The 22,315-nt window shown below is 44.3% G+C and overlaps 3 protein-coding genes and 1 long non-coding RNA gene across 4 annotated transcripts in view; 3 read left to right on the top strand and 1 right to left on the bottom strand.

The window, feature by feature from the left end:
- The first annotated feature begins 950 nt into the window (after nucleotides 1–950).
- Nucleotides 951–3,290, top strand: LOC124413916 (eukaryotic initiation factor 4A-III). Its single transcript, XM_046894723.1, has 5 exons — nucleotides 951–1,110; nucleotides 1,532–1,867; nucleotides 1,983–2,205; nucleotides 2,281–2,535; nucleotides 2,736–3,290. Exons 1-5 carry the CDS (start codon nucleotides 966–968, stop codon nucleotides 2,986–2,988), a joined length of 1,212 nt encoding a protein of 403 aa, XP_046750679.1. The 5' UTR covers nucleotides 951–965; the 3' UTR covers nucleotides 2,989–3,290.
- Nucleotides 3,291–4,032: 742 nt separating this feature from the next.
- On the top strand, nucleotides 4,033–6,313 carry LOC124413914 (putative FERM domain-containing protein FRMD8P1). Its single transcript, XM_046894721.1, has 6 exons — nucleotides 4,033–4,337; nucleotides 4,430–4,870; nucleotides 5,005–5,459; nucleotides 5,637–5,795; nucleotides 5,890–6,061; nucleotides 6,172–6,313. The coding sequence occupies exons 1-6, from the start codon at nucleotides 4,244–4,246 to the stop codon at nucleotides 6,210–6,212; spliced, it is 1,362 nt and encodes a 453-aa protein (XP_046750677.1). The 5' UTR covers nucleotides 4,033–4,243; the 3' UTR covers nucleotides 6,213–6,313.
- LOC124413911 (dynein regulatory complex subunit 7-like) lies at nucleotides 6,313–17,612 on the bottom strand. Its single transcript, XM_046894717.1, has 11 exons — nucleotides 17,593–17,612; nucleotides 11,688–11,902; nucleotides 9,349–9,702; nucleotides 8,837–9,257; nucleotides 8,485–8,742; nucleotides 8,261–8,414; nucleotides 8,113–8,176; nucleotides 7,836–8,048; nucleotides 7,519–7,740; nucleotides 6,959–7,195; nucleotides 6,313–6,801 (listed from the first exon to the last, which is right to left on the bottom strand). Exons 3-11 carry the CDS (start codon nucleotides 9,445–9,447, stop codon nucleotides 6,616–6,618), a joined length of 1,854 nt encoding a protein of 617 aa, XP_046750673.1. The 5' UTR covers nucleotides 9,448–9,702; nucleotides 11,688–11,902; nucleotides 17,593–17,612; the 3' UTR covers nucleotides 6,313–6,615.
- The window catches only part of LOC124413922, a 12,982-nt gene continuing 7,960 nt past the window's right edge, over nucleotides 17,294–22,315 (top strand). Inside the window, exon 1 of the long non-coding RNA XR_006929906.1 lies at nucleotides 17,294–17,339. This is a non-coding gene — a long non-coding RNA (uncharacterized LOC124413922). The remainder of the gene's footprint in view (nucleotides 17,340–22,315) is intronic.

Below are 22,315 nucleotides of genomic sequence, written 5' to 3'. Positions count from 1 at the left end.
TATTATTATGGGTATGGTGTAAGAAACATTCGTGAGGGCAGGAGGGGAATTCCGTAAATTGGAGTTTAACGCATCAACGTCGGTCACGCCTCAATGGCAAGCTTTTTTCTCAAAACATTTTTCTGCACTGCTTCCATTTAAAGCAAAGAACAACGCCATCGGCAGTAAGCTCGGTGCATATCTAGTCATTTTCAAACTTTATATACAATTGCAAAAAGTTGCGACGCCGTCTTTACGAAATATTGTAGACCAAATACCCGGCGATGCGCCATTAAAGGCATCGCACCATGTCGGGTTTTCAATAAATTTCAGTGGGCCTCGCGTGCCCTAAAACGAGCCGCTGTTCTAATGCTAGAACGTAAATATTACCAGTGCTGGGAGGGCGGGAAGAAGCATAATATAATCTCGGCTGAAAGATTCCCTTACTTCGATGGATTACGCCGCAAATAAATTTACACCAGCGAAAGGGAATCTGAATCACCGCCCGCATAGCGTGGCTAAACGGGCAATTGAGATAGCGTTACGCCGATGCCGGAGAAGGTATCTAACACACCTCAAAGACCAAATCTATTTGATTTTAAGCTTTCAGCTGATAATGAACGGAAATAATAAATGATCTGTACTCACCGGAGCGCCTACGGAACGGTAAGATCAGTTATAAAATCAACAACGTATTACTGAATGCAATTAATCATCGACTAACCGACCCTCGACGCCACAGAAACGGAAATGGAATGGACGTTGCAAATGGTCGCAAAGCCGGGTGGCGTCATTCCCTCCAACAATACCAAATTCGTTCGAGAGGGAGACGGAAGTCGATTCTACTGCTCTCTGACGGAACGGGATTAGAACGAGCAGTGCCGAAGCAGGCCATGGCGTGGGTGTCGCTGCTTCCAGTCGCTTCCGTTTGTAAACGGTTAGACCAAATCTGATTGTGATTGTGGCGAAGTGTCAATTCTAACAAGATGGCGGAAGTAAAATCACGCCGTGTCGCGCAAACTGAAGATTTGTCGAATGTGGAGTTTGAAACCAGCGAAGATGTCGAGGTTATCCCGACTTTTGATAATATGGGACTCCGCGATGAGCTACTACGAGGGATTTATGCCTACGGTAAGATATCCCCGCTAATTTTCCTGCTGTGAACATATCTAACCTAAAAATCATCACGATTCTTAAAAAAAAACTGTAATCTAGCTCTGGGCATACACATATTCGTATACATCTGCTAATGGTAATCTACCAAAAACCAATCTAAAGATGATCCATTTATTTATATTTGAATATAATGAACCCTGATTACTACCCTGACCTTGATAGCCAGTAAAAACCACATAGACACCGTAACTTGCCAATCTCGGTTACGAAATGTATAAAAAAGGATTTCTACTCTAAACTGACCATTCATTGCTTCCAACTTGATGCAAATACTATCCAAAGTAATGCACTGACACATGTCCAAGAAATGTGCAAACCCAAAGCTATCAAACCGTGATTCTTTTTTCTTGTAACCCCAGGAATTTTATTTCAACAGGTTTTGAAAAACCGTCGGCAATTCAACAGCGATCTATTAAACCAATTATGAAAGGGAGAGATGTGATCGCCCAAGCACAGTCTGGAACGGGTAAAACAGCCACCTTTTCAATTGCCATATTGCAATCGCTGGATACGCAGGTGCGTGAGACTCAGGTTCTCTGTCTGTCTCCCACACGTGAGCTTGCTACACAAATTCAAAAAGTAATATTGGCTCTTGGTGACTTTATGAACGTGCAATGCCATGCGTGTATCGGAGGTACCAATTTAGGCGAAGATATCAGAAAATTGGATTATGGACAACATGTTGTGTCCGGTACCCCGGGGCGAGTATTTGGTAAGTAAACAACCAATGTCATTCGTATACCGTATTGAACCTGTAGCCATTGTATCTGATTCAGTCTTTTACTTCCTGTTATGTTTGACCTGAAATCAATTTCCTTGCATTGTAGATATGATAAAACGCAGAGTATTGAGAACCAGAGCGATAAAAATGTTGGTTTTGGATGAGTCGGATGAGATGCTCAACAAGGGATTCAAAGAACAGATCTACGACGTCTATCGGTATTTGCCTCCAGCTACCCAAGTCGTACTAGTTTCCGCTACACTACCCCATGAGATCCTTGAAATGACCAGCAAGTTTATGACTGATCCTATACGTATTCTTGTTAAACGGTAAATAAAATCTCTTACGTATATACACGGTTCTAATCGGTCGACAATTCTTCAGTTACTTATTTTTCATTCTAGCGATGAATTGACACTGGAAGGTATTAAGCAATTTTTCGTTGCGGTCGAGCGCGAAGAATGGAAATTTGATACTCTGTGCGACCTTTACGATACCCTTACAATAACCCAAGCTGTTATTTTCTGTAACACGAAACGCAAGGTAGACTGGCTTACAGAAAAAATGCGCGAAGCAAACTTCACCGTATGTTCCATGCACGGAGATATGCCGCAAAAAGAAAGGGACAACATAATGAAGGAATTTAGATCTGGTCAGAGGTATGTAATTTCACCCATGACTCATCTTCAAGCTGTTACAGGCGTTATTTGAACAAGAGTCGAAGTAATTTCAATACTAAAATTCCAAGATTAAGACACGCTGATCGTTTCCTTTTATTCACCAAAATTTCCATGTGATACTTTCGTTTTATCCAGCATATCTTACGAGTAATAATGACATATGTTTTCTGAATCCTCAGTCGAGTACTAATCACAACGGACGTGTGGGCTAGAGGAATAGATGTACAACAAGTATCATTGGTGATAAACTACGATCTACCCAATAATCGAGAATTGTACATACACCGAATTGGACGTTCGGGACGTTTTGGAAGGAAAGGTGTATCCATCAACTTCGTCAAAACCGATGACATCAGAATTCTACGTGATATTGAGCAATACTATTCCACTCAGATTGATGAGATGCCTATGAATGTCGCCGATTTAATCTAATGCAAATATTTCCTGCTCTCTTCAACGTTTTGATGATAGCAAACAATCGTATTATTTGTTTTTGTTGCAAAGTTCTAAATAGCTACGAAGTAACGCTAGATTACTTGTACCAGTTTCTTCTGCCCTGTTCATCCTATTTGTCAGAAAAGAAACAATGGCGCAACATTTTCTACCTGTGAATAAATATCTATCATTATTTATATTAATAATTATGCGTACCTGGAACACCGTTGTTGCAGGTTTATTGAAAGCTGCTCATTTTTTTTCATTGCGTTAGTTCATTTCAAATTCATGTGAAACCTCAGCTGACATGTACGCCCTAAATGGCAAAATATACTTTCCAACAAATCAATCTCTAGACTACTTTAATGTTTTTTTTTTTTGTTCATAAACTTTTCCACAAGCAATTCGTTTTACTATAAACTTCGGAATAGGTACGATATTATTTGCATATAATAAGAATTACGGTGAATGTAAAGTCTTAATAAAAAATCTTTATCCACGGATTAAGTCCAATAATATATGCATATAATAAGAATTATGACAAATGTAAAGTTTTAATAAAAATTCTGTATCCACAAGTAATGTTTCATTCTTAAAACATTGTTACATCAAGGATAACTTGGTAAGTACCTATTTATACATACGTATACTTCATAATTACTAAATATAAAATATTCTAATTTCAGATATGTTTATCCTACTGTAAAATGAAGAACTTTGAGAGAAGTAAAATTGTCAAATTGAATCTGGTCTTGAGTCCAGGAAATGATGCACCCTGTTAGAGGACACAAATAATCAATAACGTGTTCTGCCATCCAGATAAAGTCCAGCTGATCAGTTCTTTCTCTACTATGAACTGTCTAAGATGATGGGATACTTATGCTTTGTTTTAAACAGCAGTTTGTTATCAATTATTCGTGTTATTAGTTTTCAGTATCAAATAATTTGTTGGTGTACGCAAAACCAGTTCTAGAAGTAGGATGTTGGCAACAAGGGAAAAGCACCTAACAACTTTTTTGTTGAAATTGCAATGGCAAGTGTTAAGACAGAAGTTTATCCACACAGAAATCGAACTATTCGGTCCTGGACTTGGTACAATTTTAACGTTTCGCTTTCAGTAAACTAAGAATGAATTGCAGTCACCATAGAGATACGCTCGACTGTGGGCTTCAAGTTTATCATCCACCGAACACCGTTTAAATGATAAACATTGAGTACACATCAACCGGGTAGTAACGGGCGACAGAAGACAATGGATCTACAGGAAAAAGATTGCCAAACCGGACGAGGGCCACCTCATCACCAATTCCACAATGATTATCAGTCGGATCCTCGTGCATCACCTTGTTAGTATACTGCCATATTAGAGAATGTCCGTAAAATTGTTTTCAGCAATTAATGCAGTGTCATGAATTTTTTTTCACCGCTCTCGTTACAGTGACTCGGACTCTTCGATCACAGCAATTAAGTGCAAATAAACCTGTGCTCCGCATCGCCGTTTACTTAATGTCAGGAGTGATTCTTACTATGGAAGTGGAACGTGCAGCTACCACCCAAGATATCATTGCTATAATTCAATCCGAAAAGGAATTGGGACTGGGAAGAATATCCCCACCTCTGGGACAACCGGTCTTTGCACTTTGGCTTTGCTCCCAACAATTGGAAGTACAGCTCGGGCCGACGCATAAACCCCTGGAGCTTGGAACTAGATGGCCTCGCTTGCTAGCCAAGTACGGAAGCGATGAGATTAGAGATGAAGAGCAGCCAGTTTTGTACTATCGTAGAAATATTTTTCTCGCTCGAAGCGACGAGGAGCAAGTCAAGGAGGCAAAGACTTTGGAACTGCTTTACGCTGAGGCCAGACATAATGTCTTAGAAGGTAAACCCTTTCAATTTTAGAGTGCATAAGGTTTAATACATACGATATATGCATAAACGTAAACATTTTACTCAACCCTTAGGCATCTGTTACTAAATGAAGATCAAATTTTTATGAAAATACGTCTACTGCAGGTAGATATCCGTGCGAGGGCCAAGCAAGATACGCGAGTCTCGGGGCGCTTCAAGCACGTATAGAGCTCGGACCTTATAATGCACAGATTCACACACTGGCATACTTTCGCCGCCATAAAGGCAGATTTTTACCGCATCACTTCACATCTCCGACTCTCTTATTAGGATTGGGTCTTGGTTTGGGTCTGGTAGGGGGGAAAGGGGCTCCCGAAGTGCGTCTACTCGATCAGTATAAGCGTATACCCCCACATACAGGGACCAACGCCAATCCGCGAAAACTGATAAGGAAATATTTGGAGTTTTGTTGGGGACTTCCCTGCTACGGAGCGACCTTTTTCCACGGACAAATAGAGCGACCAGTCAGAGGCCTGGCATCATGGATCACGCATCGGGATTTGAAAGTTCTTGTTGCTATCAATGCTCTAGGAGTCTACATAGTGGATGACGCACAGTGCGTATGTAAATAGAAGAAACATCTTACTGTACATATAAAAGTGATAAAGTTTTGATCCTAATATGATTGAATAACATGTGGAAAAATTAATAAACAATACCATAGTTGGTCAGCGATTGAGCATAATCAAGATAGAGTACAACAATAATCTAATTACAATAATTATACACCTTTTCAGAGTCTATTGCTGGGACTGAAGTACTCTGAACTTAGTTGGGAGATGGCAAAACCTTCCGACGAAAGGAATCCCGACTGCCTGCCTTGTCTTTTTCTCCAATTTCCTGTGCGAGAAAATGGTGCACACGTATTTAAAATTCTACAAGTATTCTCAAGGCAGGTACGAAGCTATCCCGTTTGGGCCATTGCCATCTGTTTCAATGATGGCAAATGATATTTTGAATGATCCACCCTAACTGCCTTATCACTTGCAGGCAATTATGATGGATACCCTGATCTCTGGGTTTGTGGAAGAAAGCAGAAAATGCAATCCTCGCTGTGATATGGCAGGTGTTAGCCGATCATCTGACATTACTATCACGACGAATGCGAATTGTTTTACCAATAAACTCAGCAAATTCACCTTGGCAACATTCGATGATGAAGGTAATATATCAATTTGAAGTAGCTACGGTGATCATAAATGCAACAGTTATCAAGTTGTAATTCCCAATACTTCTTGTCTGTGTGAAAAGTTCAGCAATGAATATTTTCAGGGCGTTGCATCGGTCAAATGGGTTCCTGGTCCTTCCAATGAAACTGTGGATGCCTGCCTTAGGTATGAAACGCAGCAACAGTACACCTCACCATGTTCGACAATTTATTATTAGAATAAGTTTGGCAAATGACATTACGTTTATAAGTAGGTATTTTCCTACGATATTATCATGGTAAGCAGCAGCAAGCATTATACATATAACTGCGGCATAGCACAGACGCTCGATCCTGTAAATTAGGAAAATAGTATGATTACAGAAAGATCAGCAGTGGCAGAAAACTTCAATTTCAAAGGGAATTGCTTCCCAAAGTATAATCTCTTATATCAGGCTGGAATAAGACGTGTACTATACCCATGCATTAGATACCAGCGACGTTTGATGTAAATTTCTTTATAGCCAGTGGATGGAGAACCATCGTATGGCAAGCAAAGTGCGTTTTATTTAAAAAGAGCGATGGATGGCAGATAAACGAGGATCCATTTGAAGATTCATTAGTAGAGTTTGATACCGATCCGTAGCTAGGTCTCGGCATCGGTTCAATTGCATTTCGACCGTGTGCAGATTGAAAATAGCATTGTTCATTTCACTCTGAAACGTTTCTTCATCCTCCCTGGATAACTCTCGTTCCTGTTTAGCATGGAAAATTATCATTTCGTACTATGTAAAAGGCTCAGTAAAGAGTATGATCATCGAGATGTGATCTACAGTTTCAATTACGTATGTGTCTCTACCGTTCGAAATTATTTTCTCACTTTACTTTTCCCAATATCACTTTATTGTATACCTGGGCATGACGAGCCTGCTTTTGCATTAATTCCTCTTTACTTTTCTCAAATGTTTCCAATATGAAATTGGCTCGATTAACCAGGTCTTGTTTGAAGTCTGTCAAGCATTGTTCTTGCACTTGAAGTGCTTCAGCCTTGCTCAGATACATAGGATTCCCAAGGCGAGCCAGATACGGGCCCAAGTAGTCCATTTCTTTAACAACTTCGCGCTTACTTTGAGCTCTCAGTATTTCTTCCTGTAGAGAAATATGAAATCAGAGCTAAGTTAATCCGTAAGTTTCGCTAATTTGCATCTACTAAGTTACTTAAAATCTCAGATTGTTATTTCTTCTATGTTTGTTGATTGTTTTGTCACATATCTCAATGTTGTTGAAAGAAACACTTGTATTCGATTCCGAGCTCAAAGAACACTCCAGGATTGAAACGTAAAAAAAATGCTTCTCCCTTTACCTTTGACACGACTTGAAATACATTGGGTCTTGAGCAGATGAAGACTCTGTTAACTTATGGACTTGCCTTTTTCTTCCTGATATGTTTCGAAATTTATGAGTCTACTTACCCTGGCAAACATTCCAGCCTTAGCCTCGTCGTTTCTATTCCTGTCAAACAAGGACACTGACAAAATGGGCAGGGAATACTCGAGCGAACGTCCCTTTAAAAATGCTTTCACTTCATCCTCTGCAGCTGCGATCAACGTCCTACATACCTCTTCTTCCTTCAATTGCTTGTCCAGTTCGTAATAGAGCGTCAACGATTTTTCTGGAGGTGCCATGGGGTCTGGCTGCAACCAGAATATTGGCAAATATTAGTGGATTAAAACGAAGAGTAATTGCAATACTTTTTTTCGATAAGGGTAGAAGACTTCAAGTACTGAACGTTATATCCACTTGTCATATCAGGATTAAAGGTGAGCCGTTCCCCTCTGTCCGATGGAAGCGGTTTTACAAACGTCCGAGTAGCTCTGGTACCCTTGCCGCTTTCGTAATGATATTTCAGTCTTATTTCGTTGTCACCTACTGCAAACTCGCGAATGCAAACGTCTTTGCTAGCAGGTATAGATTCGTTTCTGTGATATTTCTCAGTTATTTTCTGTAAAATCATTTATGTACTGAGTTGCACTGTATCCCTTCCCTTTTTTAATAATGTTATATACCCAAACAATCCGTAAATATTCTTCAATTAGCGAAGTAGTCTTCTCCGAGGCATACTGGACGTATCTGGAATTTCAGTTTTTGTAACTCGAAGAAGGTCAAAATATCGATTGTACGTTTTAAAATTCCTAGAAGTTGAGCAAATATTACCGATAATAGAGGCGATCTTTGCGATTGGCAAAATGTTGGATAAGATATGAAGGGTGTATTTCAATTCGAGTTAGTCCATCCAAACGAACAACGTCGTAAAAGTCCAACGAAGTTTCTGAATCCACCACAGCGTCGCTCAGGAAATATCGATGTTCTATACAAATTTTTAATTCCTATACCTATTAATGCATTATCTTGACGATACATCAACACTGTATTTTTACCTTTACATGCATCTGGGCGTCCTCTCTTGTAGTAATCAATTACCGTTTCGGTATCTAAATTCTTCACAGTTTTCACTCTGTAATCAGTTCGATTAGTAAACGTCTCGTAGATAGCCGTAGGGATCATATACTCATAATCCTCGAACAATGTAATTTTTTTAACCAAGCCGTCCCTCTGAACATAAGGAGCGTACAGTTCTAATTTGGCCTTTTTGTAAAGTATAGTTTTACTTCCACCTGGATAGCGTCTCTCAAAAGCTAAAGCAATATTGGTATAAAAAGAAAAGCAATTCATACAATCACACCAGGTGTTTCTAGCACATGCAGATTATAATGGTCAGGATGAACATACCGACGCTAGATAATGAAATTTTTTCCACCCAAGAAACAGGCATGTCCAAGTGCTTGTCCATCTGAATATTGAGATCCTGTTCGGCCTCCTCTTCGTCTACTCCTCGTTTCGTCCAAGGCTCTCCGGGAAGGAGATGCTCCCACAATTTGGGTTTGGTTAGATCCCAGTCAATGGACGCACATCCGTTAGCGCAGATTTGCATGTTTACCCAATAATTCTGATCGTTCCAAATGCTCTCTACGCCCAGGTACAGATTACTGGTTTTATTGTCGGCAGGATAATGAAATTCCCCCGACGTAGGCTCGATGAAAATGGGTTCCAGAATTTCATCCTTGCGCCCACCATTTTCTTCAGGTAAAATGACCACCCATGAGTGTATTCTGTATCCCCAATATTCGTCCGGTGGTGGGCGCTCAAGTTCCTGTCAAATAACAATTATACGTTATATAATCATCCGGTTCATACAATTCACTGGTTAAAAATGACTCATATGCTCGGATGCTGTATCGTACTTGAATCATCTTATCACGTTCTTCTTCTTGAAATTTCAAATCATCTTCCAACTTCTTACGTTCGCTTGCCTCCATTTCCAACAAAAATTTACTCCTCATGTCGGGAGGTGGTTTCAAGCGATATCTTTGAGTTTCCAGGGATACGGCTTCTTGCTTTGGCTCTTCTGGTTTCTGTAGGTATGGGCATACCTTACGGGTGCAATCGTAACTAACTTGTTCTCTGCTCGCATAGCCACTTACAACGTAGGCGTTGTAGCCTTGACCTAACAGAAGACTAATCAGTACTGTAGAAAATTCGAAGCTATTTCCCTTTTGTCTGTGAAGAACCCACGTCGGAGAGCACAGGCGATCCGGCTAAAAAATTAAACGGTATGTACATAGAATGTATCGATAAATGTCGACATTATCTTTCAACAAATTTGAAACTTATTTAACTTTATTTCTTTTTTTATACTGTCTGCATTTTTGTTGATTCTTCCATAAACGAACGATCATATACTGCAAAATGAATCTAACCCTATATTAACATTGAAACAGTCCCTGCGACCATCAACAGATTATCGAGATTGTTAGTTTACAATGTCACGGAACAATTATTTTGAATCGAAATTCGGTACAAATTAGAGTAATTTGAATTTCCGGATACGCGTGAAGTGCGGTGAGATTGTTCATTTGTCTCCGAACTGAATTAGCGGGAAAAGAATACGAATTCCCCCGCTTTGGGCTCACTTCACACCTGTGGGCGCGTTGCGTTGGATATAACTCTTTTGTTTTTAGCTCCGGCCGGTCCTACGTATGATTATGAATCGGAGGTTGATTACGTATCGCGGAGACACGAACTTGGTATGCTAATAATGAATGATCGGTCCACATAGTTTTCACATTGTTTTCGATTGATTTACAAAAATGGAATGTAGCTTTTTACATAACTGAGTGAAATCTCGGGAAGTAGGACAACAATCGATTTTCCGAATTGTTTCCTGTGCAACGCTCTCGAATCGGCCGGTGAAAAAAAATTACGCGTTTGTAATTAATCGATGAGTGAAATTTATCAAACTGGCAGTGTCACAGGATGTGAGTAAGTTATACTTGCAACAGCAAAAAGTGCACGGTGACGGCAGCCGATGTTGTGCGTGATTTATTGACTCAAGATAGATCTTCCGTCAACGAATTTAAGGATTACTTTGACATCGGAGCGATGAATTATGCGATAAACTCTGCATAAATTTTCTGCCATATGTAAGTAATTTCATCATAGCAATCTGATAAGAGTTGGAGACAATTTACGTAATATGGGTTCGGAATATGATTGGAAGGTTGCGGTAGAAGATGAAATTCATCCATTGTATCTGTAGGCAGAGGTATTCTAAAATTTGAACGCGATGTCGCCTGCCACACGTCGATGATCCGCCCGCCTATAACTGCCGTCACAGTCGGTCAGTGTGTGTTCTACATTATCGGCATAATAAACTGACGTATCGGCATCGACGGTTTGTCATCGGTTTCAAGTTTTTCGAAAAGATGGTAGTAGAAGGAAATGTTTTAAAGTAATAAAATCGAACTGAAATTAATACTGATACCTAAATGAAATTTAATCAAGAAAACGGTGTTTGCTTTTATAATTTTTGATAGAAATAAGTAAGCCGAGAGAATCGGGATTTGAATTTGGATATCGCGATGTGCTCCGACGACTCTTATCCAACGACGGCAATGATTTCGAGTGAGAATTTTATACTTGCTTACACCTACGATGCGATCCAAGGAACACACATGTTCATCCACGGATTTCGTAAAACGTTCTACAGGCTGTAGATCCCTGTAGCGCAAACTTGTCAAAATCTCCTTCCAATGCCAATTTTAAGAAAAGTCAAGAAATACGTATACCTATATAGGTATACATAAGGTGTTCGTTCGAAGGTGTTGCTTCGGCCTCTTTCTGCAGCCAAATCTCGCACTCACGCGATGATACGGACGTTAAAAATCGGCGGTAGTATTCGGTACTCAAGCGGTCTTTTGTTTATTATACCTATGAAAAAGTAACGAGCTACGAGCATAACTTGACAGACTTTTGGCATTTGCACGATTTGATGCAGTAAACCTCACCCTTCCAGCCCCGACGCACGCACAAAAACCTCACGAACCGATTTCGATAAATGCCCTAGTTTATAGACCGCTGCATATAGGTTAGGGTATTAGAGACCTGCAGGTACGAAATGAGCATCCCTTCTTGTCGAAACTGCGGCCAAGCTGAGAAGAGGTATACGTTTCTTGGCTAAGAAGGGTGTAACCTGGCTATACGTATACGTAGGCACCGCTCCATCACACCAGTATAAACCTACCTAAGGCTGACGATGAGAATTAGTGGGTGGTTGAAACACCTCCTCCCTCCCCTCGCCCCTTTTCCGCTTCGCTGCCAAACCCAGCTCCCTCAGTCCTTCATACCAAACCGCCCGGACCTTCGCCACCCCCGCTTTCTCCTCACGCCAACTTCTCTCGAGGTGTGGGTGACCAGCGGCGTGGACGACGTGGACGAGATACCGCCGCGGTGCGGCAGCTGCACCCGGTGGTTCTCAACTCACTTTATTGTTGTTATTTTTTCTTCATCTCGACCGCGCGGTTGCATAATTATCGAATACGCATTCGGTACGCAGAGAGATGATCGATTGAATATTGGAATTGAATACCCAACCATCGATCTTAATTGTTTCACTCCGCTTGCGCAACAGAGTTGAACAAACTGTCGAATTTTCTTATCATTGCGAGCAGTTTGGTTTGGTGGTTCCTTTAAGTTACAACGTTGAATTCTAAGAATATAGGTAATAGTTAAATTATATTGGCACTCTCGAGAGTCCACTGGTGAGAGCCCGCACCGCAACTCCTCGCGCACGGTGTAGCGAGTATAATATACGTCCACCACCATCCGGTGCGGAAAAGACACCTCCGTGACTGTAGATTTAAGATTACAATACGTAAGCGAAAATTATGCTATCACGATTACGCTGCGAGTCAATTATTTATCGATACGTATCAACCTTTAACCTATTTGCAGATTCGTGATTGCGGTTCGATTGTCGCCAGGTTTTTTAAATTATGCGTACGCGTTGGTGCAGCATGATTGATAACTGGAACGGGCGTCCTGCACCGATACCCCGCGTCCGTGGAGCGAAGCCATAGATATAACGGGGTGTGTATGATCCACGGTAAAGCCTACGTCAACGGAACAATCCCTGCAATCTTTCAAAATACCTATCCAATCTATACACAAGATGTCACCATTGTAATATCTACGAGAGAGGAAATTAAATAACTCGGGTTGTATGGGTATATCTATCATTGTATACGGATGAATTCGGGTGTTAGAAAACTCGACCGGCGAGTTAAAGATTTCATTTAGCGATGATGTAAATCAGCATTCCCGCGATATTCGCCTACCTACGTACAAAGATGTAGACACACACACACACACACAGATATGCATGGCATGTATAGGTGTACACCTTGATACAAGCATACGCGTATAGATTGCAACTAGTATCTTATGTACACACTTAACGGCTATGTATATATATCCAAGCAAACACATAGCCGATGTATATGTATATAGGGCGAAGGCAGGGTTCGCCGAGGGGCAGAGAAGGGAATCCGCGTCCGCGCCGGGGGTGAGAGCCTCTCGCTGATTACGTCGCGGGGATATAGCCGTGTGCCGTATTCCGTAGCCCCGGTGTGTGTGTCTATGTATATATACACACACACACACACACACGCACGCATGTACGCGTATGTCGGTACGTGTATAGTACGTATACGTATAGGGGGGGGTCGCGCGAGTACGACGCGAGGATGGCGAGTACCGCGTATCTGCAACGTCTCTCGCCCCCAACCTCCTCCTCCTCCTCCTCCTCCTCCTCCTCTTCGTCCTCGTCCTCGTCTCTCGTCCTCCCTGCGGCTCCGACGCCGCGCCGTGGCTAGAAGCTAGGCTAAAACGCGGAGGGTCTAGGACGTCGGCCAGAGCTAGGATATACGCTATACCCTGCACCACCGGCGGTGCCCCCCAGGGGGTTAGTCAGGGGTGGTATATTGACGGCCGGCGTCGCGAGGGCGCCTATATTTAGTGCCGGAGAAACGACGTGTTTCCAGAAACGTCCCTCGATCCCGGATCTGTTCTATACCGTACCGTACGTATGGGTAAGCCGAAACTCGGGAGACCGGACCGTGGAATCATTTGAGTATCGTTATCTTGTAGGTAGAATAGATACGGTCCAGCCTTTCCTGCGGTATCGAGGTTTTTACTGTATCGCGTATGTATACAACGCGTGCAATACACCTATGACCTGGCTAGGCTACTACGTTTTACGTTTGTAGATGCAAATTGAAATCATACAATCTTCAAATCGGGACGTGAACGTAGTACTCGTATAAGAGATATTCGAGTATAAGGCGAGGTATAAGGCATTGTCGTCTCGTTGTCGTCTTCCTGGATTCCAATAATGCGCGCCGAAACAGGGATTACCCGTTGTCTTGGCATTTGCGTTGAGCCCGGATTAACAGTACAGCAGATTAAAGTATACTTGTATTATAAGTAATAAATCACATCGAACAAAAGCTGCTAGGATGACCGTCGAAGGTAGCGACGCGATTTAGTTATTGGGAGTTGTAAAAAGGGGGTGCTTCGGGGAAGGCTAAACCTGCGATGCGACAGGGCGATCCGAGAACCAAACTCCGTACAATCGCAGCTGCGAAACGACTCGACCGCATAGTTGTTGCAATTACTGCATACGAATAACGCACACACATATATATGTATCTCGACCTGTGACGGTGACTCATTGCAGCTACAATGTATGTATACGAGATTATTATACCTTAATATGAGGTGTTGATTTGCGAGTTGGTATAAAATTCTCGATAGGTAGGTACAAGTGCAGCAATTCATTGGCATTCTTTATAATATTGTGACCACGCAGATAATGCAAAGCATATTTACCGTAATTGGTAATATCTATACGTATAACGGTACAGTATATAGTATGTGTATACCTATATGTATATATGTATATATATATATAATTCGCGTAATTTCGGGTTCGCTGGTGCAACCCTGTAGCCGGCTGCAGGGTTCGGGAAAATCCAGAGGGCGGAGGGGAAATTGCGACGTTGCCCAGGTATATGCATTAGCCCGGGCTGGTCGCCGTGTATATACATCTGTGTGTGTGTGTGTGTGTGTGCTGCGGCATATGTATATATATATATATATATATACATACATGTACAAGGTAGACGCGTTTTCCTTTATCCGGTCGCGGAGGGTCGTGCGGGTCGAAAAGAGAACCGCGTAGTCGATTCCTAGAAGGCCCTTATCCTAACTCTCGGCTGCAGAGCCGGGGCCCCCGAGGCCAAATTCGGGACTCGTAGGCGTGGTAGGATCCGGACCCGACCCGAACCAGGGCCCCCCTCCCCCCTCCCTTCTATGCAGGCTCCGGAACAAGAGTCCTTAAAGCCGCGGGGAATTTTCGGCTACCAAGAAATTAAGGCCAGCAGTAAACCGATCGCGTCGTGTACCGCGGCCAACTTTCCCACCTCCGACATTGCCGCGTCTTGTTCAACGGCAATTCGGAATACTCTGGATATCATATCTTATCCGTACGCGTATGACGATCGAGAAATTACGAAAAAGAAAATTGAAATAATAAAATGAAATAAAAGCAGAAACGCTGCGTGTAACACGTGCAGCACATATCGATGTCAGTAGGTACACACGTAAAGTATGCATGCGCTCCTTATACCCGCAAAAATTAAGTATGCTTCTCAAACCCATAAGCGTAAGTATGTGTGTATGATGTTGAGGGGTGGGGAGGGACACGTAGTACCGTAACCTAGTAGGTACGTCATGCACTTGGAAGTTGGAAGTTGGCACTTTGCGAAGTTGCAACCTCTGACGGAGGTAATGCAACGTAATGGGAGCGTCGGAGTCGTATGAATGAGCGTCGCGCAACAAGTTGCCACTAAAAACTCTCGAGTCCGCTTCAGTCGTGTTCTGTTCGTTACACGTCTATATGTGCCGGGTTTCCTTCCCTTATACCAGCCGTTATACACCCTCTGGCTTTTAAAGTCTGCTGCTTTTTAAAGCTGATCTTTCATAACATTCACCGCGATTGACGCTTATATCTTTTACTCCACGCTCTCGTTCCTCCATGCTATACATGTACGCTACATTCTACTCATACATGCAGGTGTATGCGATACGTACGCGTACGTGCGACGACTGCTATTATACATATTATTTTAATAACGAGAATCGGTTTCTAGAAAATGTACTTTGTCATTGTGATCGAGCGCATAATTAATTGTCACAGGTTCGCAAGGAAAACACACTTTTCTTTGGACAAACATCGGTGGCCTTCAATATTTTACTTCTCGTTTGCCGTAGGAATTTTTTAAATATATAATGATGCAGTGTGTCGTATTCCGGGAAATTTTTATCGTTTTCAAATTAAATTGCCGACAGCAAAAACGCACCTCAAATTTTTGTATGAAATGACGAGAATTTTCAGAAGGGTAGATACGCTAAACACACACACACACACGCATATAAATATATATAAATATACGTATACCTATATACCATATTATATTTGTAATATACGTGTTTTCATAGTTTGACCTCTTGAACCAACACGTGTCGTCATTCTGTTTTCACCGCGTAACGTAGTAGATCATTCCTGTGAGTCATTTCTACAGTAGGTAGTTACTGTTTAACAATTGGGACGGGGACAGAGGGGTTTTTTATACCGCAAATAGGAACTCGGGGCTCTTATCCCTTATTTTTCCCATCTCTTTTACGGATTAATAAGCTCGACTAGCGTCCGGAAAGTGGCAATGAAATTTGCGTGATCTTTTGTCGAGCACCTCGATCGAGGAGAGACGCAGCAGCGCACGGCCGGATGTCGGCCGTGTTATTCGGTAAGCGGTAAAAGGCCAGACCTGGGTCTCGAATTACGCGGCTTCGACATATCCGGCATACAGGGAAGAAATTTCAACGGTCGCGCGGTAATCGACGGCGATTCCGGTCATATCGGGCCGCGTCGCATTTATTCATTAACTAGGGAAAACTTGCCGAATCGGTGCGGAAACTCGTGTGCCAAGAAGAACAGGAAAGTGACGGGAAACGGTAGATGAAAGAGAGGGAGGGAGGGAGGGAGAGGATACGAACGGTCAGCAGCAGAGAGATTAGATAGACGCAGGCATGCAGCTTCGCTGTTACACGTTCGCGTAGCTGTAACAGTAAACGTATTCGGAAAACGTAAAAGCAAAAAGATGATCCTCGCATCACGTCGACGTTATACCGGAACCAACGAACAATGGTATAGTAATTGGTCCGGCAAGACAATCGGCTCGACAACAAGATCCGAGTCTTCATCTCGCTTGTTAAATAAGATCCTAGTAGCTATATAGTGTCTATGCAATAATGCCCCGATCGAGACGGCCCATGCACGGGGTGGTTTCAGCTCAGGTCGGTAACTACTTTTCGAGCACCCCGTATACGTGCAGGGATGTACCTCTGTGTGTGCGGGAGCGCGGCATGTACCGCGTAAAATACAACGAAGGTAGAGGTTCGCGATGGGCCTGCTGGATACATAAGGGAGCTCTTTATGTGGCACATAGGCGCTGCTGCCTGGCGTTCACTCGGCGTGTGACGCTCAAATTACCTTGGCTACCCCTCTGCCCCTCTCCTACCCCCCTTAGTTCACCCTGCCCCGGCTCTTCGCCGTCCCGCGTTTCACCCTTTTCCGACGACCGATGTTATATATATATATATATATACGCGAACGAACGACGAAGGAACGAACGAACGAACGAACAGACGGACGAGCCGACGGACCGACGGAGGAACGGGACGACCGAACGGAAGGACGAACGGAACGACCGTGCAACCCCCCCTCCCCCCCACAACCCTCTTCGCTGCCCCATGAACCAACTATCTATGTGTGTACGTGTACACAAACACTCACGTATATCTACCTACGGATGCCTGTGTATGCAAGCGACCGCGCGCGCGCGCCGCGAAGAGAGAGAGGGAGGGAGAGGGGGAGAGAGAGAGAGAGAGAGAGAGAGACGGACGGATCTCTCTGCCTCTGCAACGCGGGCAGCGGCAGACAGGCACCGCGGGTCACCGCCTTTCCGTCCCCCGGCCGCCCCCTCGCGCCGCCCTTGTTATTAGTCGACGGTATATATAGGTGTGCCCACCCTAAATTCACTCGGTCGCGTTGGAACGCGCACAAATTTTGCCCCGAGGTGAGAGCTGGAGTAGCATCTCCTCTCGCTAGCTCTGCACTCGCGCGATATTCTCTTCAACTATATTCCCTATTTGCGCCTCGAGTGTATACATATAGTGTGTAGGTAGGTAAGTATGTACGTACATACGTACACGTACATTGCCTTGGATTAGACTCGGTGCTTTTACGCATATATGTATACCTTGAACGTAAGTAACGCAGGGGAGTGTGGGGCTAAACGGACCCTTCTCGCGGATAAAAAGTTAGGGAGTTAACTAAAGGGACGCCCTTTCCGAAAGAAGGCAAAATTGATAAATGATAACGTAAACACGTTAAACACGAACGTCGACGATTGCATAACGATTGTATTTTGTTATAAGGTGGCCGTTTAGACATGGATGTGCATACGCGGTACTGACAAATACGACGTGTGACCTGCACGTACCATTGCAGATGTATTACGTATGCACTTAAAATTATACCCGAATGTACATACGTGTATACGTACGACACGTAGGTATTTGCGATCCCTGCAGTTCGCATACGATATACCTATAGTAGACAAAGTGTGTGCATGTTATACAAGAAGGGGAGCTAAGCACGGGCGTCGAGACCGCGTGCCGTTGCGCTGATTACTCGATGGCGAGGTCGCGGGTCTTCTCGCGACGCGGACGGGAAGGTCGCCCCCCTCATCCGCACTCCGACGCCGTTTTTGCCCGATGGCCGACCACCTCGCAATTCGGTCGGGCGGCGCTGTCGTGCCCGTTAGTCGAATTTAAATCTGATCACACAAATCTATGCTATATAGGTACACAAGGTATACGTACTGCATACTTACAGCACAAGTATATGCATGTGTGTGTACAAGAGACGCGGGAGCAGCCGACAATAAACGCCTCTTCTTCGGCAACCTCGAATCACCCGCGATATATTATTATATGTATACCTATGTATGTGTATATATATATATATATATTCCCCTCGCGACCGGGAAGAAGACCCTAAGTATGTACGGGCATCCGTGCGTATGTATGCATGCATGCACTACGTACAATATAGCCAGGTAGATGGGGGTACCAACCGAAGAAAGAAGGAAGATGCGGGGAGAACGCGATCGCGCGCGGGTTAGTTTCTCTACGCTGCGCTATGCGCTGTTCGGCTGGCTCGCGGTGAGTCATGCATCGCGAGCTTCCTGTTGCCAGCCTGCCTGCCTGCTTGCCTTGCTTGCTTGCCTGCCTGCCTGCCTGCCTGCCGCCAGCCTGCCAGCCTGTTCGCGACCACCCTTCGTCCTCCCATCGCATCGCCGCCTCCTGGCCCGTCCTTTTGTCTGACGGTCCGTCCGTCCGTCCGTCCGTCCGTCTATCTGCTCGCCTGCTCGTGGTCGCCGCAACACCATCGGCTCGTCCGTCACCCGCAGGGTTAAGGGTCTCCTTTTATCTCTGCAGGAGTAAACACGAACCTTCCAACAGCCGCGAGTTCCTACGCATTGCTTCACGGCAGTATACATACCATATACCAATACGTGTTTGCACGTACGGCATGTATCTTGGAAGCACCGAAGCGTATGGCGGTGTATATATTGATAACGTCGCTGTTACCCGTTTCTCATTTATTACATAACTATATACAACTATGACCTACTGACAGATGTCATTAGGAGGTAGATCAGTCTATGACTTGTACAGATTGTGAAGAATGCGTTATCGTCTCCTCGTCCTGTTTCGACGGCATTCTTCGCATGTTTCACCAGCAGGTTATGCGATATCTAATAATCATCGATTGACTCGGGAATTGCGAGCAACTTTTCGTTCGTATACTTACGTAGGACTATCCATGAAACAGGAGATACGCCTAGGTTCAAACACATGCGGAAAACATTGAATTTGTATTAGGAAATTAAAATGCACGTTTCGCGCCAAACTTAGTACCACTATATATTTATTCGTCCATCTGTACATCCCTCCCTCTCTTTCTCTCTCTCTCTCTCACACTCTCGTCTACACGTTGGGGTTGGTCCGGAGCGCCGACGCACGGACTGTATACAACTGCAGCGCGCGTGTATTACCCGCAAGAAAAGACACCGGGAGTTTACGTAGCCGAAAATAATACACCATATGACGTATGCAATTACGATTTATGTACGCATTCGACACGGCCGGACGCGATACGACTTGCGCATTCCCCTCTGTACCGACTGATTGGGATCGGAGTCTAAGCACCGTACCGCACATTATCAATACACTCATTTAATAACAGCTTTTCGGCCGTGCGAGTGGAGTGGATGATTTCGGAGCAACAAATTTTTCTCACGCATCGATTTTCATCGGTCAAGAGCGCGTCAGCTTGGACCTGGATGGACGAAAGCTCGGCGAGTATTCGCCAAGGTGTATAATTAACGATCGAATGTATCTCGCAGCGTACAATAACGATTACCGATTCCCTTACATCGGTCTAAATCAGTTTGAATGCCCATGCAACGAAAGATGTCATATCCATCCGTCCGCGGTACTTTAGCGGTGCTTTCTATTCCGAAAAGGATCGAAGGAGGAAGAAGGAGGAAGGAGATGAAGGAAGGGGTAGAGATGAACGACACCCGTCGACACCAGCATCGGGTACCTAAGCTACATGCTTGGCCCGCCGCGCACCCAACTAAACCTAAAATAGAATTGACCGCTGAATATCGTGGCCGGTACCCGACTACCTACTACCCACTATACCTTATCCGTATATCCTATAGCGAAGTGACTTAGAAGCAGTACGAATACACGGAAACGCTTACAGCCCCGAAGGACCGCGCGGGTGGACTTTGACCGTCAAAAATTTCCTGGGAAGGATATGCGCATTATACATATATACATGTATATATATATATATATATATATAGGTTGGGGGTGAAGGAAAGAGGAGGTATAGATGGCTATATGCGACTTGGGTAAAACCGTCGGGTCCCTGCGGCCTTTAGACCCTGCAGGATACATCGCGGCGACGACGGTGCATCATGCGGGTCTCGCGAGCGAACCAAGTGTCGCAGCTGTTGCCTCTGCTTCCCGATCTCACAAAGGCTCTCGGATCTTTGCGCAGGCACATGTACAGTACATACACGTTATACGTTATACGTTATACGTTGTATGTAGACTATGTAGACCTGCGGTGTTTGATTACGATCGTTTCACGGGCCTCTGCTACCATTTATTTGACCCGCGTAACACGCGACTCGGGTGGCCTTGAATCGGTCAGAATTCAACACCGTAGGTGTACGTTCTTCGCGGAGCTGCGATACATACCCATATACATACGCACGCACACACACACACACCTATACTCGCACCTACCTCGGTTATGTACCTGTGTACATATGTACATGATATAACGTACATGGTATGTAATACGTTAACTAGTATATAATCCGTATGCAGTGGCGGAATGTCGCGTCATCGTCGTCGGATCGCCGGTAAATGTCTCGACGACGTCGCCGACGCTGCCGTAGCTGCAGCGCGAGCAGAGCCACCGAAGCACGTAATGCCGGGCACACCGAAAGGCGCGCGGAATCGCGAACCCTCGCATCCTGTCTGTCATCCAGGACGGCTGGCTGGGCTGTAGCCCCCCCGCCTCACCCCGCTGCCCCCCAGCTTCCCCCTTACTACGTCGGTTCTCGTCCCCGTATGCACATGGTTTATACGAAGGTATATAGTTATGCGGCGTGTGCGCGTAGTATGAGTGTGCATACACAGCACATATGTTGTATGTATATTTATAAACATTGTGTGTACGTAGATCGGCGAGATATCAAAGCTGCAGTCTTTGGCAATCAATGTATTCAAGCAAATATTCGAATCCGCAACTATGTATGTATCGTCTTTAATTCTATTTCGTACGATATTAAAGTGAAAGAGGGTATGAGATGTAAACACTGTTCGAAGCGCGACGGTGGGTTACATTGATGCGGAAATTTTGTCAATCACAATCGGTCGAAGGCGAAATCGAGTTATGTAGTTCGTAGTATGATCAAGCAGACGGTTGAAGGAAGAGAAGTATTTTTCTACAATGTATCCTGCATGAACGTGTAAATACGTGTATAATGTACAATGTAAGTAGATTGCGTCGCTATATAGACGCTTATACTTACCTTCGTCACGTTTATCGTTCTGAGTTGGAAAAGTTGAAAAAAAAAGACCCGCGATATCGCGATAGATTATTATTTTTTTCTTTCGCGTCTCGTCGGGCGAACCTATTATCGGAAACCGTTCGCTCGCCCGCGTATGCCGTTTAATTATCCCAAAAATTTCTGGAACACGCGGTGGTCAGGAAAACGACGCCTCGGCGCCGCGCGCTTATATAGGGCCTTCGAAGTGAAATTTTCCACGAAAGCAGAAACTGCGTTGCACGCTCCAAAGGTTGGCAATGGCGATGGCGATGGCGATGGCGATGGCGATGGCGTCGGCAGGGGTGGTAGTGGTGGTAGTGGTGGTAGTGGTGGTAGTGATGGTGGCGGCGGTAGAGGTTCGTATCCGCGCGACAAAGGAGGACGAGACCGACCGTGAGACGCGGTACGAGGGGCCGGAGGGTGGCAGGGTGGCAAGGGTGGAAGTCTAGGGGGTTCGAGGAGGAGGGTCGGAGGGATGAAGGCCCAAGGGTGAGTTGGGTCGCGAGGGACGCCGCGCGACCAGCTAAATAACGGCCCGCTCCCCGCCGCG

The sequence above is a fragment of the Diprion similis genome, chromosome 13, assembly GCF_021155765.1.
Source record: "Diprion similis isolate iyDipSimi1 chromosome 13, iyDipSimi1.1, whole genome shotgun sequence".
Lineage (NCBI taxonomy): Eukaryota > Metazoa > Arthropoda > Insecta > Hymenoptera > Diprionidae > Diprion > Diprion similis.
This window is presented reverse-complemented; position numbering and strand designations above follow the sequence as displayed.

Coding starts and splice junctions, on each gene's coding strand:
- LOC124413916 (XM_046894723.1), top strand. CDS start 966: ATGGCGGAAGTAAAATCACGCCGTGTCGCGCAAACTGAAGATTTGTCG. Junction 1,111..1,531: donor ACGAGGGATTTATGCCTACG/GTAAGATATCCC, acceptor TTATTTCAACAG/GTTTTGAAAAACCGTCGGCA. Junction 2,536..2,735: donor GAATTTAGATCTGGTCAGAG/GTATGTAATTTC, acceptor CTGAATCCTCAG/TCGAGTACTAATCACAACGG.
- LOC124413914 (XM_046894721.1), top strand. CDS start 4,244: ATGGATCTACAGGAAAAAGATTGCCAAACCGGACGAGGGCCACCTCAT. Junction 4,338..4,429: donor GGATCCTCGTGCATCACCTT/GTTAGTATACTG, acceptor CTCTCGTTACAG/TGACTCGGACTCTTCGATCA. Junction 5,796..5,889: donor TACAAGTATTCTCAAGGCAG/GTACGAAGCTAT, acceptor TATCACTTGCAG/GCAATTATGATGGATACCCT.
- LOC124413911 (XM_046894717.1), bottom strand. CDS start 9,447: ATGAGGAGTAAATTTTTGTTGGAAATGGAGGCAAGCGAACGTAAGAAG. Junction 8,177..8,260: donor AAAGATCGCCTCTATTATCG/GTAATATTTGCT, acceptor CTGAAATTCCAG/ATACGTCCAGTATGCCTCGG. Junction 6,802..6,958: donor AGCAGGCTCGTCATGCCCAG/GTATACAATAAA, acceptor CATGCTAAACAG/GAACGAGAGTTATCCAGGGA.